General features: G+C 40.4%; 1 protein-coding gene across 1 annotated transcript in view; it reads right to left on the bottom strand.

Moving 5' to 3' along the window:
• Positions 1–14,349: 14,349 nt before the first annotated feature.
• Positions 14,350–16,356, bottom strand: part of RFX6 (regulatory factor X, 6) — a 33,612-nt gene continuing 31,605 nt past the window's right edge. The window contains exons 17-18 of the mRNA XM_010005220.1: positions 15,706–15,924; positions 14,350–14,516 (exon numbers count right to left, since the gene is read on the bottom strand). Coding sequence (XP_010003522.1) covers positions 14,350–14,516; positions 15,706–15,924 — 386 coding nt within the window. The remainder of the gene's footprint in view (positions 14,517–15,705; positions 15,925–16,356) is intronic.

The following is a 16,356-nucleotide window of genomic DNA, read 5'->3' as shown; positions in this document are numbered from 1 at the left end:
TGGAAGTGTTCAAGGCCAGGCTGGATGGGGCTCTGGGCAACCTGCTCAAGTGGGAGGTGTCCCTGCCCACGCAGGGGGTTGCATCTCGATAATCCTTAAGGTCTCCTCCAACCCTGTCTGTTGTATGATTATGTAATATTATTTTATGCTATTGTATTTTAATTGTTTATCCTGAAGGCAGAAACCCCTACCCAGGTAAAATACTGCATTTTGCAATAATGATTTAAGGGGTAGGCTTATTGCTTGAAAGAAAGAATTAAAAAGTTCACTGTCCAGCTCTACATTTATTATGGCAAAGTATTTCCCTTAGATATTCAGTGGCTCTCTTGCATCCAAAACCAGAGTGATATTTATTCTTTAGCCCCTACTTGCCTTATTTATTTAGGTTTATTTATCTCAATAAATGAGACATTATTGGAAAATCTTTTTTTAGCCATAAAGTATTAATGCAAGACTATGTTCCTTCTAATACAGGAGGAAAGACTTAATGACAACATACCACCTCTCTTACAGTATGTTTTGTGTCACTAAAGTAATGGCAAGTGGAATAAGAGACAGGTGGTGGTATCTATAAACTCTGCTAATGGCCCCATCAACATATGTTTAATGTATTCTAAACTATACTTCACATCCTACTGTTGCTAGTACATTTCCTCTGGCACCTCTCCTCAACAAAGAAATTTGGAGAGGAAAGGAAACATTAATAAACTCAAAGTGTTTAGTTTAAAAGCAGATACAAAGTTTAACACTGCTCATAAGAAGGCTTATTTGACAGGAGATCTGCCCATTATAGACCTCAATAATTTTGTTGCCAGCCTTAGTGAAAGGCTTTGACAAAGCAAAGGCTTTTTAGATATAGTTATGGCCTTTCTGCTGTATTTGGTGTTTGGTCATGTCATGCAACAGCATCACTTTCTAATGGATTACAAAAGCCGACCAAGTCATGAGACAGCCCTGGGTAAATGTTTGTTGGGAGGAAAAAAGGTCAGGTCTACAACAACAGCTTTTCCAGTGCTTAGCTTTAAAAAATGTATCTTCCTCTATTAAAAATGTGTTTTGTTTTCTAATGCAAGGTATATTTCAGGTTGAATGTGGATCCCCTGGTTTTTGGTGAGGCCTTGAACAAGCCTACACTGCTGTTTCACCTCCGGATTTTCAGAGGCTGAGTTTTGGGTGGTGGGAACTTGCCTTCCTCTCCTTCCCTGTGCCTGAGGATCCAGCAGCACAGCAGGGCCACAACCCCTGGTAACGTCACCAAGTGCTTTGAGAGCACCAGTAACAGTGATGATGGCACTCACAGTCCTTGTGCTGGCAGTCTGTACCCAAAGCCTTGCCAGTACATGCAGAGTGAAATCGGCAGCCGTCGGAGCACAGAGCTCCTGTGAAGAGTTATTGCTGCAGGCATAGTCTCCTGGGAGTGTGTGAAGTCAAGACTCAGGTCATTAGGACCAAATTCTGCCTGATCTACTAATGAAATCTCTACTGAAAATAAATATTTTGTGTGGTAGAGAAAGGCAGAATTCGGATGCTGTGGTTTCTAGCTGGCCCACAGAGATTATCCTGAGCATGCATTGTGTGCAACAGTTACTGTCAGGCAGCCTAGCTTAATAGCTCTGTTATACTCGAGCATTCCCCTCCAAAGAGTTGTGTTTCTTGAAAAACATTGTAACTGCTATGTTAGCATGCTTTTCCTGATGTTGTGCTCACCTAGCAATGATGCCAGACAAAATTCCCAGCTGAACTGTAGTTTTCATCTCGTGTATCTTGCTAGCATTATCTACTCTAACCTTACATCACTTGAATCAACCAATTTTCTCATACTGTGCTCAGGATACAAGGCCTTTTCCAAAAGATGGACACTTGATGTGATATTGGGGCAAAGAAACAGAGTTCACTGTAAGGTGCCAGTGCAGGAGAGATGAGAGTTTATGCACCAAACTCCAGCTGGAATTCAGGTACCCGTACTCCTATGTATGACTATGCATGTGATCTGCCTAATATACTCCTGTAGGCAGCAGGTCCTCAGAGAAGGAAGCCTCAATCCTTAGCTCCCACTGGGGCTCAGAAAGAGAAGGAGGAGGTGCTTTCATTTCACAGCTTCTCCCTCAAGGTTATCTGCCTGGGCAAGGGGTCATCTTCCTCTCCTAGGGGAGAAGAGTCCTGCTTCCAGAACTGGGCACTGAACATCAGGCCCAGTGGTTCTGCATGAGAGCAGTCATGAAAGTGATACTGGCTTAAATAAAGAATGATCCCAAGAGCAGACACAGCACTTGTGTCCCACACACACTACAGGGAGAGGCTGAGATCTGATACAAACTTGTGGCTTCTGCCAAGGGCTAAGATTTTTTTAAATGCTGTGACTGGGTCTTATTTGTTTGAATTTATTTCCTAGTTACAAGTACATGTTTAAGGGGAAAAAAGGGAGGCAAGCATGAGAAAAAAAGGAATCACTAGAATTTGCAAAGGCCTCTACAATATGCTCTAAAGGGCTGTTCATTATTTATAGATGGCAGCAAAACCATTTGTTATCCTATTATAGGAAAAAATACAAGTATCTTCTACTCCATAGAAGGAAATAATTCTAATTGCTTTTGTGTTTTCAGTGCTCTGCCAGTCTTGCTATGATTTCCAACATGACATGAATTTATAGGGTTTTTTTCTATTGTTGCAGAGAATCAGTTTGACACTAATGAAATAAAGTACTTCAGCCTTCACTTAGTCTTAACTGAAAGTTAATCTACTCATATCTGTAAACTTAATTTAAAAAAAGCAGGACTGGAATGTGCAGTAATCTGTAGGATCAGGCCCTAGGAATGTTTCCTCTTTTATCTTAATGATTAAAGAGAATTTTCCTTTAAATTCACTAGGGTGCTCCTTCCCCTATATTTTAACCAGTGCAGCTCCCTGTCTCAAATGCTGTTACTCATTAAGAACCACAGGGAAATAGCTCAGCTACTAGAAATTCTTATTTGACTTAACAAATATGATCTCAGATGCCCAAAGTTACTCTTAATCTCTCAAACTCTGTAAAAAAAATAAATATAAAGAGGTAACTCAATTGGGAGAATTCCTACGTTTTGTAGTATCACTGTTGGAATCTGTTTTCCCTCTTGCTTTAGCATCTGATTTTTCCTAGTGATCAGTGAGGGTCAGTGGTGAGAAGTGGCGTAGAAGATGATCTCCCATTTGTCTACTTTCAGTTTTACTTTCATGAGTCCATATCTCTCATCATCAGTTTACCAGATCCTGCTTCTGCCCATCCAGCTTGGTAACAGAGCAGTGCCTCATCGTGCTCCATACATAGTGTGCATGGTGGGTATCCTGCAATGATGGAAGCAGGTGGGACCAGGTTTTAGCATACTGCTAACAAAGCAGAGCCAAACTTCCCCTGCCTCTTCTGGCTCCATGTTTGAGTTGATGTTTATAAGGGACGTCAGAGCTGGAAGGGACCTCTGAAGATCACCTAGTCCAACCCCCTTGCTAGGACAGCATCACCTACAGCAGATCACTCAGGAATGTATCCAGATGGGGTTTAGGTGTCTCCAGAGAAGGAGGCTCCACAACCTCTCTGTTCCAGTGCTCTGTTATTCTCACAGTAAATAAGTTTTTCCTTTTGTTTAACTTGAACCTCCTATGCTTCAGCTTCTACCCATTGCCCCTTGTCCTATTGTTGGACACTGCAGAAAAGAGACTGGACCCATTCTCGTGACACCTGCCCTTCAGATATTTATAAGCTTCTATGAGATACCTCCTCAGTCTCCTCTTCTCCAGGCCAAACAGACCCAGCTCTCTCTAGCTTTCCTCACAGGGCAGATGCTCCATTTTCTAATCATCTTTGTGGCCCTGAGCTGGACTCCTTCCAGTAGTTTCTTATCCTTTATGAACTGGACAGCCCAGAATTAGATGCAATATTCCAGATGTGGCCTCACCAGGGCAGAATAGAGAGGGAGAATAGAGTTTGTCACTGTTAAAGATTATGTACAATCTATGCACTGTAAAGGCCAAGACCAAGGCTCTTAGCTACAAGAGCAGAGCTCAGCAAGGTGTTCCTGTAGCATGCTGGATAGAGTTGTTGCTTTCCCTGCATGTGAACGATCAAATCTGGGACATATGAAATAATTTCCCAATTTTCCTTCTTCTGTGCCTTCCCATGTCCCATTATTTTTTCTATAAAAGCCATAATCTAAAATAAAATGCTGCGTATTTCACACACACACCAAAAAAAGTCATTTTACATATAAATAGCTTCACCTGCTCATATTTTTAACCTCCGTATTAATTCCTGTTAAGGTGCTAATAATTGTCTCAGTTGTATGCTTGCAATACTGAACTTTACCTACCACCTTGCTGAGCCTCAGCTTGCAGTATAGTATTGCAGCTTGTTTCCTTGGGTTTGTTTGTGGCTCCCTCCCAGCCACCCATTGATACTGAAGCAGAGATGGTTAACAAATACAAGCTGGGAAAATCAGTTGATCTTCCGTTTGCTGAAGGCCTGATGGAGAGTTGTACTGCAGTAGCTAATGCAAAGTTCTGGTTAAATATTGTCCCACCGTTTGCACTATGCCGTCTGTTGTTTTTACACTAAAGGCTTAGCAGAGGTTGGAGGCAGTATTGACTTTGTAATTAAACTATTTTAACTTCAGGATTTTGTAATCACCGTACTTAAACCATCTGTTAGGGTACATGGCCGACTTCCCCACCCCCTGCTCTACTCCTCCCCTCCGGGAACAAAGCCCCTCTTAGGATGGGAGTAGAATGGGACAGTGAGGATAATTTCCTTTTTCTAGGACAATCTGCAAAAGCTCTGTGAGCTCCTTGCAAGTGGAGGTGCACATTGGGCTTCCACTCCTGGGTCATCCTGTCCCTTGGTCCCCAGGGGCAAAAGCAGAGGGCTTCTTAGTGGGGCACTTCCCTGTCCTGACTAGCTGCTCAGCCCTCACAAAGAATTCCCCTGGGAGAAGTAAGGAAAGGGGATGAGGCCTGAGCTCTACTAGAGTAGAGCTTGGTGAGTGGGGTTGCTCATGTGGGGAACCACCGAGCTCTTTGTGCGCAGGGAAAGAAAATAGAGGAAAGGGTTAAGGCAGAAGACAGAGTGGCAGGTTTTGTGAAGCTATTCGTGTCTGTTGACCTACCTGAGTATCTCCCTTGCTGACCAGGACATACAACACCTTGTATCTGAAGTTCTCAGTGCTGCTCAAACAGTAGCACTGCTGGCCCTGTATAATCTTGGGTAAATCCCTCTGGCTTTGCCTATTCCTGCAAGTTGCACTAAGTCAGTATGAAGAAAGCCCTAGCAAACCATCCCAGGGGTACAGCCACCCGGCATTCCCAGCAAAATGAGCATTAGTACTTGGCAACACCAAATTCTGGATTTTCAGCAGCGTAATTAAGTCAATGCAAAAAAAAAATAAAAAATCTTAGCTGAAACAGGTATGATAGTAATACTGCTGGGTGTTAAGACCTGGGCTGTCTTTCTCTGCATCAGTAGAACAAACTAACAGCATCTTCTCCTTTCTCTCAGTTGTGTGGGGTTCTTTGTTTTGTTTTGTTTCGTTGGATTGGTTTGGTTTCAGCAGATCCAAATGCATGCTGAACATTTGCTGAGACAAACTAGGGGTTTTCCTATTTTACAAGTATAAAGCTAATCAGAAGTCTGAATTCTTGGTTTGCTGCTCTGGATTTAAATCACTAGATCAGACATTTTTGTGTATCCCTTAGTTAAAATGGTCTTAATTTTTCTTCATGTTGCTTTAGTTTTGTGTTTGCCTACTTCTTTTTACTGGCAGTCAGCTCAGAAGAGCTCTTTTGAGCAATGTATGAGAGAAATGCACTCTCAGATCTTATCACATAAATCTGAGGAACTAAAAAAAAAAAGGAGAGATACAAGTGCAGGGAATCTACCCAGTTGTACTGAGCAGAATTTGCTCTTTTTCTCTTGTTCTAGTTTACCAAAGAAGAATTTTCTTTCAGGAGAGATGAAAGTGCTGAATCAAACAGCAAAGGTTCTATGTACCTAAGTATCAAATTAAATTGTTCTCCCACATATCATGCCCATCTCACACACTGTGTAGACCTACACTTTGATCTCATCCCAAGTTTGTTTCGTGTTGTAGCTCCTGAAGCTCTTCTTGGGAACAGCAGATAAAGCAGAGCTTGAGAGAGACAGATTTTGGCTTTTAAGCAGTGCAAGTGTACCACGACTCCTGAGGCTGTGTCTGCCTGTCCAGATAGAAGGCTGGTCACCCCTTGGTGGGTCACACGTGGCCTGCCCCACCAACTCACTTCATGAACCTGTCTCAGGAAAATGACAATTTCTTCAAAATTCCTTGAGACCGAAAGAAAACTGATCAATGCAGTGTGACTGTAGGTGGCTGTGAAACTCAATTCTTTCAATCCCTTCTGACAACAATAACCAGTTATCAATGGTACTGGGTTTCACTGATTTCTATCCCCTTGTGAAGAAACGACATTTCTGTTTATTTCCTCTCCCAAAACAGGACCCTTGTACCAAGATGCCATTGTTGTGAACAAGTGTAGCATTTTACCCAGTGCTGCTGTAGGCCAGTGACATGAAGCAGAACTAGTTCCCCCCTGTGCCCACCCCTACACTGTGAATTTTGTTTATATCTGTGGCTCTTCAGCCTGCACTTGCCTGGCAAAGCCATTTTGTTAATGCCGGGCAGTGGGAACTGCTGAGTGGGCAACACTTCAGAAGAACTGTTTGCTGACTTGAGAAACTAAATGCAGATGTGGAAGCCTTACCTTACCTTTCTGGTTGTCAACAAGCTGAATGAAGGGAAGCTAGTATTTTCAGGCTTGGGACCCACAATCTCATGGGTTTTTTACATGTTTTTACATGTTGCTCTGCTTAGCATTGCAAGGATGAAGATCTGTTTCCTTAAACACAGATATATGACGTATTTCTATAGAAGCAAATTTTCTATAAATTAGATGCCTAGGTATTTTTAGAAAGCATCTTTTATTGCTTACAGGGTTAAGGATTAGATCCTCTTATATATCAAATGCTCTCTGCACTTATCAGTGTTAATGAAAGTAAACTCCAAACTCTATTTTCCAAAAAAGCTTGGGTACTTGTTAGCTTATCTCTCTGGTCACCTCACAGCTTATCCCCCAGAACATGTAAATGCACAGCCAAGTGTTAATTAAACACAGCTTCTCCATTGCACACCATCTGAACCTCATCCAGCTTCAGCTGAGATGCTGTGTGGTGCCCAGTTCAATGTGCCCTACTAAGTGACTAGTATTTCTTGGAGGTTGGTGTTAACTCTCCCTGATGACACTGTTGCAGGCCTGCAGACAGCCTGGGGCAGGTGGGCAAACATCTTGCCTTGGCCTCACAGAGCGCAGAGACTTTCCAGGGCCATGTGGGAACTTAAAGCTTGTGTACTCTACTGCAAAACTACTGCATGTCCTGTTACCAACCAGATTTCTCAACTCCAACTGAGGCATGAAGGGTCCCCATAGGATGTATGAGAGGCTCATGTTTCACATGGAAATCATGTGAGTCACAACTCAGAAGAATCTGTATGAACAGTGCTAAGCAAAGCCACTTGCTGAGAGAAAACATCCCTCAGGAACAGCCATCTGCTAAACTCAATTTTGCCTGGAGGTACACAGGAGGGGCACATAATGCCAGGCCTAAACAGTTCAGCTTTGCTTGTCTGTGAGTACTCCAGGACTCAGGGTCCTACCACTCATGAGTGACAGATCATGACTTGACTGCTGTCTCCTAGTGGCACCATTCTACTTAATGTAAACTTTGAAGCAGCATTAGAGATCTGGTTTTCTTCCAAATGAGCAAACATCATGATCAGCTGAAGTAGCTCAATATCAAGCTTAATCTGTGGCTTGGTTCATATATATTTATTTAAGAAATGTGTTATATCCCTAGTATAATGGGCTGAGTCCATTTCAATCTCATCCTCAGTATTTTACTCTTTTAAAAATGTATTTCCCTACAATTCTCCACGCACCCTTTAGTTACATTGAAATTTTCCTCTCAATTTTAGAAGGCACTTAATAGTGTAGCTAACTTCTTATATTATCTTCTACAATTCTTTAAAAAATACCCATACTATCAATTATACAATGACAAGTATCTTGGTGGTTTCAGAAATGGAACTGAAAGAGAAATGTTACATCCAGGGTGCTGATTATGCTGAAGCATCAGCTCTTCTTCAGGAGCCAGAAGCTGGAAAACCGCTACCTTGAGCACACCTGGAGACTGGCCATGAGATCTTTCAAATCATGTACTTACCAAAAACTGAAAGCTGAAGGCTGTCAGAAACCCACAGCCTCTGTGAGTGTGTGGGAGCACAGATCCAGTCACTCAGCCAGCAGATGGCACACCTACTTGTGAAAAAACATGTAGAGTCAAGGTGAGGATGCTCTGAGAGGGTGCTGTACCTCTTCATCTGCTTTGAAGATGAAGTCTGATAAAGACCATATTAGAGAGAAAGGAAGGGCTGTTTTTTGTCCACCTCTGTATCACACAGAGTTGGTATTTTTACTGTAATTAAGACTTTCTAAAACATGCCATTTAATTAAAATCTGAGTGTTTTCTATGCATCTTGATGCACAATAGGTGACTAATCAGTAAAGTCAGCTTCTGAACAAAACTGAATTATATAAGAAAATTAAATATAACCAATTAAAAAGGCATATTATATCAAACTCTAAATGTACAATTTCACTGTATGTCTCTTTTTACTGTAGTAACCAGGGCACAAGGGCAGTATGAACATGTGGCCCTTTATTTGATCAAGGATAATAATCAACTAAGCCAAAAGGAAGGAAAGTAGATTTTCCTAGTTCAGCCACCAATATAATATTTTATGTTTCAATTGTGTAACCATTGCTCCATGCAGCATTGTAACCTGCAGCCATTGTTAGTGTGAAAAAAACGTGTGTATAAGAAAGAATCCAAAATGTAGATAAATGGTGTTTGGTGTAACTAATTATGCAATGGTCACAATATTTTGCCTCCCTCCATTTCAGATCCCAGCCCTGCTTTTCTCTTCTTTTGCCTGTTCATGCCTCCTTTGGAGGCTCAATGTAACCATTGCTCCATGCAGCATTGTAACCTGCAGCCATTGTTAGTGTGAAAAAAACGTGTGTATAAGAAAGAATCCAAAATGTAGATAAATGGTGTTTGGTGTAACTAATTATGCAATGGTCACAATATTTTGCCTCCCTCCATTTCAGATCCCAGCCCTGCTTTTCTCTTTTGCCTGTTCATGCCTCCTTTGGCAGGCTCAAGTCCTGAGAAGTGATTCTGCTGAGCCTTGTAATTGCTGCAAATGTCTGGTGACCATGGAAGCAGCATAATTGACAATAGGATCTCCTGCTTGCCTAACCTTTCACTATCCCAGCAATGTTGATTGAGGTCTCATCATTAGCAACGATGCAGCATCTCTCCAGAGGAAACAGATACCTGCAGTGCTTCCATCTAGGATACATTATCATCTTAGGCTGTGAAAGATGCATCTTTTTTCCATCAGTGGGGTTTCAGCTAATGACTCTTAGATGTGCATTGATCCTGGCTTGCAACATTTCTGACCTAGTCCTAGCCTTTCATTCCAACTTTTGGCTGAATCTAATGACTGCATCAGTGACTCCTACCATTTCAGTAATAAGCACAGATCCTTGCAGGTCTTAAATACACAATTAGTTCAGATTCATTGGTTCATGTTGAATCCCAGCTGGCTGGCTGAACCCCAGCCATGACTTCAAATTCTCCTTTGCCAGCCTCAGAATTATGATTGACAATGTGGCCTCCCTCAAATAAGTCTCACTTGGTTCTTGTAGACCTGGACTTTACCTAAATGCCTCACTTTCTTTCATTTCCAAATGTATATTTCAAATCAACTTTAAGTCTACTCTAAAGACTAGACCCTGAAGAATCATAACTGGATCTCCCTGTCTGACCATAGGTTTCATATAAGCTCCATTGCCTCTGCTGAATGCAGAAACAACAAACTTTCACCAGTTCCTGCCCAAGTAAATATTGATTTTAATTCTTACTATAATATTAATCTATATTGGTCCCCTTACACTCTGTTTTATCTAGAACTAAGCATAGTTTGTGGGTCCCTCTAAGCAGCTGCATTAAGCTGGGCTTGATGGCCACTTCTAAATCCAATACTGACTCATGGTCTCAGCTTCATGTTGATCCAACCACTGAAGTCAGCCTTAATGACAAAGCTGACTCAGATTCAAGTTCCACCTTGAGTACATCACTAAGAAGAGAGTAGGCAACTTCCCTGAATTAACCATGGAAGGTTAAACATACCCTGTAGGCCCTACTGGCAACAGCCATAAGCCAAGCTCAGGCATTATGCAGGTTCATCCAACACACTAGCCTGAACCCAAACTCAGAAATCCAGATATAGCTATTCCCAAATTCTACTGAGTTCATCATAAAAACTAGACCTGTGACCTTTATCAGGCAAATTAGTATAGCTTTACAAGCCCTTATTTGCAACAGTCATAATGTCCATATTAACCAGCCCAGCCTGCCCAGACTCCATTCCCAAGGCTAATATAAAATTTAATCCAATCCCTAAAGATAGATTAGCAATTCCAATTAAACCATAGCCTGAAACTAGTCATACCAAAGTCTGTTACTTACAACCTGGGGCACATCAGCCCTAAAACTAACTCTAACTTACCTCTTCCCAGGTATCAACCCCAGGTAAGGCCTCCTGCACTGCCTAGATCCAATCACCAGCAGGCAGCTGCAGCAAATTGAACTTTAGCTTGATGGCCCCTTGCATTTTAGCACAGTACAGTTGGGTGCTGTGGGGCTCATTGCCTGTACCATCACAGCTTTGCCAGAGGTATGACATCAATGGCCTGTATTGTTGCTCTCTGGCTTCTACAGATTCTTATACTTCTCTGTTAGATCTTTGATTCTGTTCCTAACATATTTAGTTTCTTTAGTATCAAATAACTGCTTTTCCAAGAGTGATAATGTCTCTATAGTTTTTCTTAAAGTGCTATAAGAGCAGGATTTTTTAGTTATTGTTTCTTTTCTAGACCAGTTGATCCATAAATCTAAAGTCTGCTTACTTTTGATCCTGCACTGAGACAAACAGCACCGTGACAAATAAAGCATCTGTTCTCATTTGGCACATCTGCAGTGAGGTTGTGATCTTCTCTGTCTGCCTTAAAATATAAGTCTCTGCTAAGTGGCTCATCTCTACCAGCTGCACTGCAGGTCCCCTTCCTCTCTGTGACTACAAACCACTCATGTACCAGATGGAGACAGCTGGCAGGATGCTGAGCCAACCAGTAAGGTACACTTGGCACATGGCATGAGAGTATGAGACCCACCTTTACTTTTTACAAGTAATTTCTCTGTGTTTTCACTACATGTTTAAAGGTAAATGCAAACTTTCTTTTGCAAAATTTGAATCTGGAGCAAAATCCCTACAGACCTGTGTTCAGAGGTGAAGAACTGCATTTATTTTCCAGCACGAACTACCTAAGTTTCCATCTTGTTTACTAGGCCTGGGACAATATCTCACAAAGCAATCAATTCTCCACTGTTGCTTCATCTTGGTCAATATAATTTTGTCTTAGAATCAGTTTTACTGCAGAAGCAGACTTCACCTGTTAACCCATCTCTTTTGCCAGTTCAAATTCATTGATATTTGCAAATAGGATTTCATTTTAAATAATTTCTTCTCCCAAAATAAAAAGCTGCTTTTTTTTTTTTTTTTTTCTTTCCCCTTAGGCATTATTCATTTGCAACTGATTGTACTCAATATCCACAATTTTTAAACACAGATTTTCTGGTATGTATATATTAAAACCATCATATTAAGTGCAACTGAACTTAGTATTTTAAGACCACTGAGGAGAGAACTCCCTTGTTTCTTCATATTTTTTCCTGTAATGCTACTACACTACCAAAGGTAAAAATCTTCCCATGGGATACCCACAAAAGCTATGAATTATTAAGTTTCATACAGACAAAATATACTGAATTCATGAAACCACATATTTGACTGAACTAATAGATCATAAAATGGAAAATTCTCATTCAGTTTTGCTAGTTACATTTATGGGTTTGGTTTGTTCTGCAACACTATGAGAGATCCCTCTTAACTAGCTATTTGAATATTAGCTTTTTTTTTTTACTGCTCTTTGCTGTTGATCATGAGCTGCAATTTGCAAGTGTGATACTTCATGCTACTCTGCGTTTTGCAGCCATCACCAGAATCTGCACATTTAATGATGTAATATTGTTTCTTATCTCAGATGAAGTGCAGATAAAGTAATTTACACCCAAAAAAACCACCACACCTTCAATGAAAAAAGGTTCACATAAAAAAAAATAATTACTGGAAATGATGCATATAAATTACATGAGCCACTATGTACCAGGAACTGTGCTTTTTATGTAGGGCCTGATGGATTAAGACCCTGTCTCTTACTGGCTGCCTACTTCCTCTAAATTCTACTTATTGCTCTTACAGCTAGAAGCTTCCAGGTGGAAGAAATTATTTATGCCATGTCATTTTGTCAGCAGAAAGAGCCAACCATTTCAGGACAATGGCATATCCCTTCCCATAGTAGCATATCCCTCACTTTGTACTCCTCTTACCCAACTTATCTCACTTGGAATGGGAGGGATCTTTCTTTAGTGACTATAGAGGTGATCCACTTAGACAGGGAACCTGACTCTTAAGAGGACTAATTTTAGGAGAAAATACATCTTGTTCTGAATAATCATGAAGAAAAAACTCTTTTGCAATACTTCACATAAAGCATTGCTCCATACATAGTTGCTCAAGCAGCCTGTGTTACCACTACATTTCACTGGGAATCTTTGTTCAAACCAAAACTTTCACACACCATTATGGTATTTTCAGTTGCCGCATAAGACTTCTTCCTGAATTAGGAAGTAGTTGAGGTGGAGGCTTCTACTGAACTATGGTGTTTCATTTCTGCATCAAGTATTTCATATCAGGAATTATTCATGAGCTAGCCCAGTCAATGATCCTTATTGCTTTTCTGCTGCAGGCAAGACTTCTCATGATAGAAAACACTAAAGGAAATTATAAAGGATTAGAATTCAGAAATTAGGAATAGAAATAAAAACTTCTTCCATCAAAAATACCCTACTATATAATTCCATGATACCCAGCATATGAACTGAACCACTATGAACATCAAATAACCTCAAACAATTCAGAATACCAGACTAGAATCTAAATTTGAATGTGATGGTGGGACAATCCAATTATAAAATAACATCTGATCTTTCATGAATGTGTATCAAGAAGCTTGTTTTGTGTGTTCTCTGTTCTACTTAATACGATTAGTGAATAATTTTCACACGCTTTTTCCAGGCTGAATTTCATTTCACTTACAACTTTTTATTGTAATAGTTGATCTAGAAGGTTGTAATATTTTTCATCATCTTTACTACTTTTGATCTCATTATACACAGTTGCTCTAACCCTATGAAAGGTGATGGATGTCTTTTTTCTGGATTTCCATCAGTAGAACTTTTGGGCTCATGCCACACATAATTTTGAAATCCCCTAACATTTTGTGGCTGAGTTTAGTTTGGTTCAGTTATCCAGCCACAATGGCAGGCTACTGCAAATATTTAGCTTGTGATATTTTCATGTTTTGTTGGTTTCATTTTAAGAGAAAGTGGTTTATTTTAAAAGAAAAAAAAATCCCAACAATACGTTTTATTCATTTCCTGAGGACTTTCACTTACACAAGTAGGCACAAAACATTTGAATTTGACTTGCCAGAGCACAACAGTAAAAAAATTACGAATTTGGCTTAGTTTCATTTAAGTGAGTAAAAATTGACCTTGTAAACATTTCCATAGGAGGTAGGATACAGACATTTGACAATCTGTCAAATAAGAGAAAGTAAACAGTTACTCTGTGATAGTAATAAATAATGAGCAACACAGGTATTAAATAAACATTTTTATACAAAAAGATAAAAGTGAAAGGCTAAAATAGCTTTTTTAATAAATTAGGAATAGGAATAGGTGTAATAATTTCTTTACAACTTAGTCTTGCTTTCAAGAATCTCTGTCTCTTTCTGCTCATCCTAAATTTTTGACTGAGAAGCAGTAATGGTGGAGAACAATCCTGAGTGATTCACAAGCAGAACCCAATCTGAATATAGCTATTTGTGTGTGTGTGTGGTGAGCTGCTGATATCTCTAAATTGGCTCCTTTAACACCTCGATATAATACTTTTCTATCCCATCAACTTGAAGAGGATTGTTATCATAGCCTTAATGTCTGGATTTGGAAAAGTAAGCTTAAGGCACTGACATGTCTCTCCCAGTTCAGGTTCCTCCAGCAGCTGCTCCCATGAAGACAGTGTTGATAGGTGGTAAAGATGACACCATATCTCTGCTTGGTGGGGCGTGGGATTCCAGATTTTCCTGAGAGGGGAACTGACCAGATGTTCCATACATACACTGGGAAGTAGATGTGGTTTGCATGTTTGAAGCTGTGGAAAAAAGTTACTATCAATATAAGTTTTCTAGTTATTGAATTTAGCAAAAAAACCCAATTCAATTTAATTGGATTGAAACCCTTCTCTAACCAGGCACACCATCTAAAGGACAGAAATGCCAACAGTTCTATACTTGTCCCAATTTACCTATACCTCTATAACTTTTCTTCAGCAGCTCCTCACACCTTCAGGGAACAGGTCAAAAGTCATGTGCAAGTGAATTCTGCTGAAAATCCAACTATGGGTCTGAAGTTTACGGCTTGCCATATGAGCCACCTTCTACGAAAACTGTGCAAAGCTATTTATACACACTTTGCTGATCTTTCCTTATTTTGCACCATTCAGGTCCATATTCAGTGATGGTACGACTGCAGCCACCGCTGCACACATATCAACATAGAATACAGAAGATACTGGATGGGCACAATCCCTGTGTGGTTACACATATCAACATAGAATACAGAAGATACTGGTTGTGCTGGGTATTTTTCCCCCCTTTTAGCATCCTTTAAAGAACTGAGCACTGAGTTCTTGCAAAACCTTGAACAGGTAAGTAATGTCTGATCTTCTGTGCAAGGTTAAGACATAAGTAGTAGGGAGAGGTAATCTTGTGGAGAAACAAACAGTGCCCTAGATTATAGCTTCCATGCAACCCTTTTTGGAATGTGAGACCAAACTCAGCTGCCATTTTTCTAAACACATATACCAAAACCAACCCTTTGGGGTTAAGAAATTTCATCCAAAAATCACTGTCAGTGGGAGATTTGCCTAACACACACAGTTGTGGAAGTACAGGACAGCAAGGGACTATACCACAGAAGTATGTATCTAGACATCTCTGACCCAGGGTTCATTTGACCTCTTTGGCAGTGAGGATCCTTAAGAGCCCTTAGAAGATCCCAGTCCATTATTAGCTCACTTTAACAGTTAGCAAGTTTTTCCTAATATGGATTTTTCTGCAATTCAGGCCAGTCATTCCACTCCTCATAGACAATGGATCATAGTCCTTATGGGAGCAAATACCTATTAAATCCACTGTCATGGGTAACTGTAAGTAAATTTTAAGGAAAACACAGCTTACGATATTTACTTACTATGAATCTGAGCTACAGTTTAATACTTAGCACTCATTAGGATGCTGATCAGTTCATAGCTGCTCCGCAGCACCTATGGCTATACTTACGCATAGGAGTCCGACAGACAGCTGAAGGTGAGGACTCTGTGTAGTATGAGCCTGTTGGTTTTCTTCCACTGTCATCCAAGATATTCAGTGGATCATGTATATCGTTGTATGACGGCAAGGATCGAATGCTGCTTACGCTGCTGATTACAGAAACATGCTGATCCACCATTGTTCCAAGTCTGTGGGATTCTGGATAATTTATATTGTTTCCATAATATCCTATTGACAGGAGATTGGAAAAAAAGCAGAGTGAAACAGCTGTTGAAAAGAAAGGGTGGGGTAGGAGCCTGCGTATAAACAAATGGTAATTGTTAATGGCTGAGTCACCTGAGAATAAGATTATTTATGTAGACATACAGCCTAGGAACATTAGTGACATATGCAGTGACTGACCCAAAAGAGGAGCGGTAATAAGGGAGCAAAAAATCCTCTGTGCCTCAGTACAGAATTGCGCTTCCATTCTAAGTTCAAAATTAAACAGCAGCCTGCAATCAGTGTCCATAAGAGACACCATGAGGACTACTATCCACAGTTCAGTGCTCCCTTCTGAAGCTCAGAATCAAGTGAAGGGTTCCTGAAAGGAAAACCTGCATGGTAATACATACTTATTGCACATACAAATCCATATAAAGGCAACATTTCCACTGTGTC

The sequence above is a fragment of the Chaetura pelagica genome, unplaced genomic scaffold (genome assembly GCF_000747805.2).
Source record: "Chaetura pelagica isolate M959 unplaced genomic scaffold, ChaPel_1.0 scaffold171, whole genome shotgun sequence".
Taxonomy (NCBI): Eukaryota; Metazoa; Chordata; class Aves; order Apodiformes; family Apodidae; genus Chaetura; species Chaetura pelagica.
The sequence above is the reverse complement of the archived record's forward strand: the minus strand, read 5'-3'. Positions and strand labels throughout refer to the sequence as shown.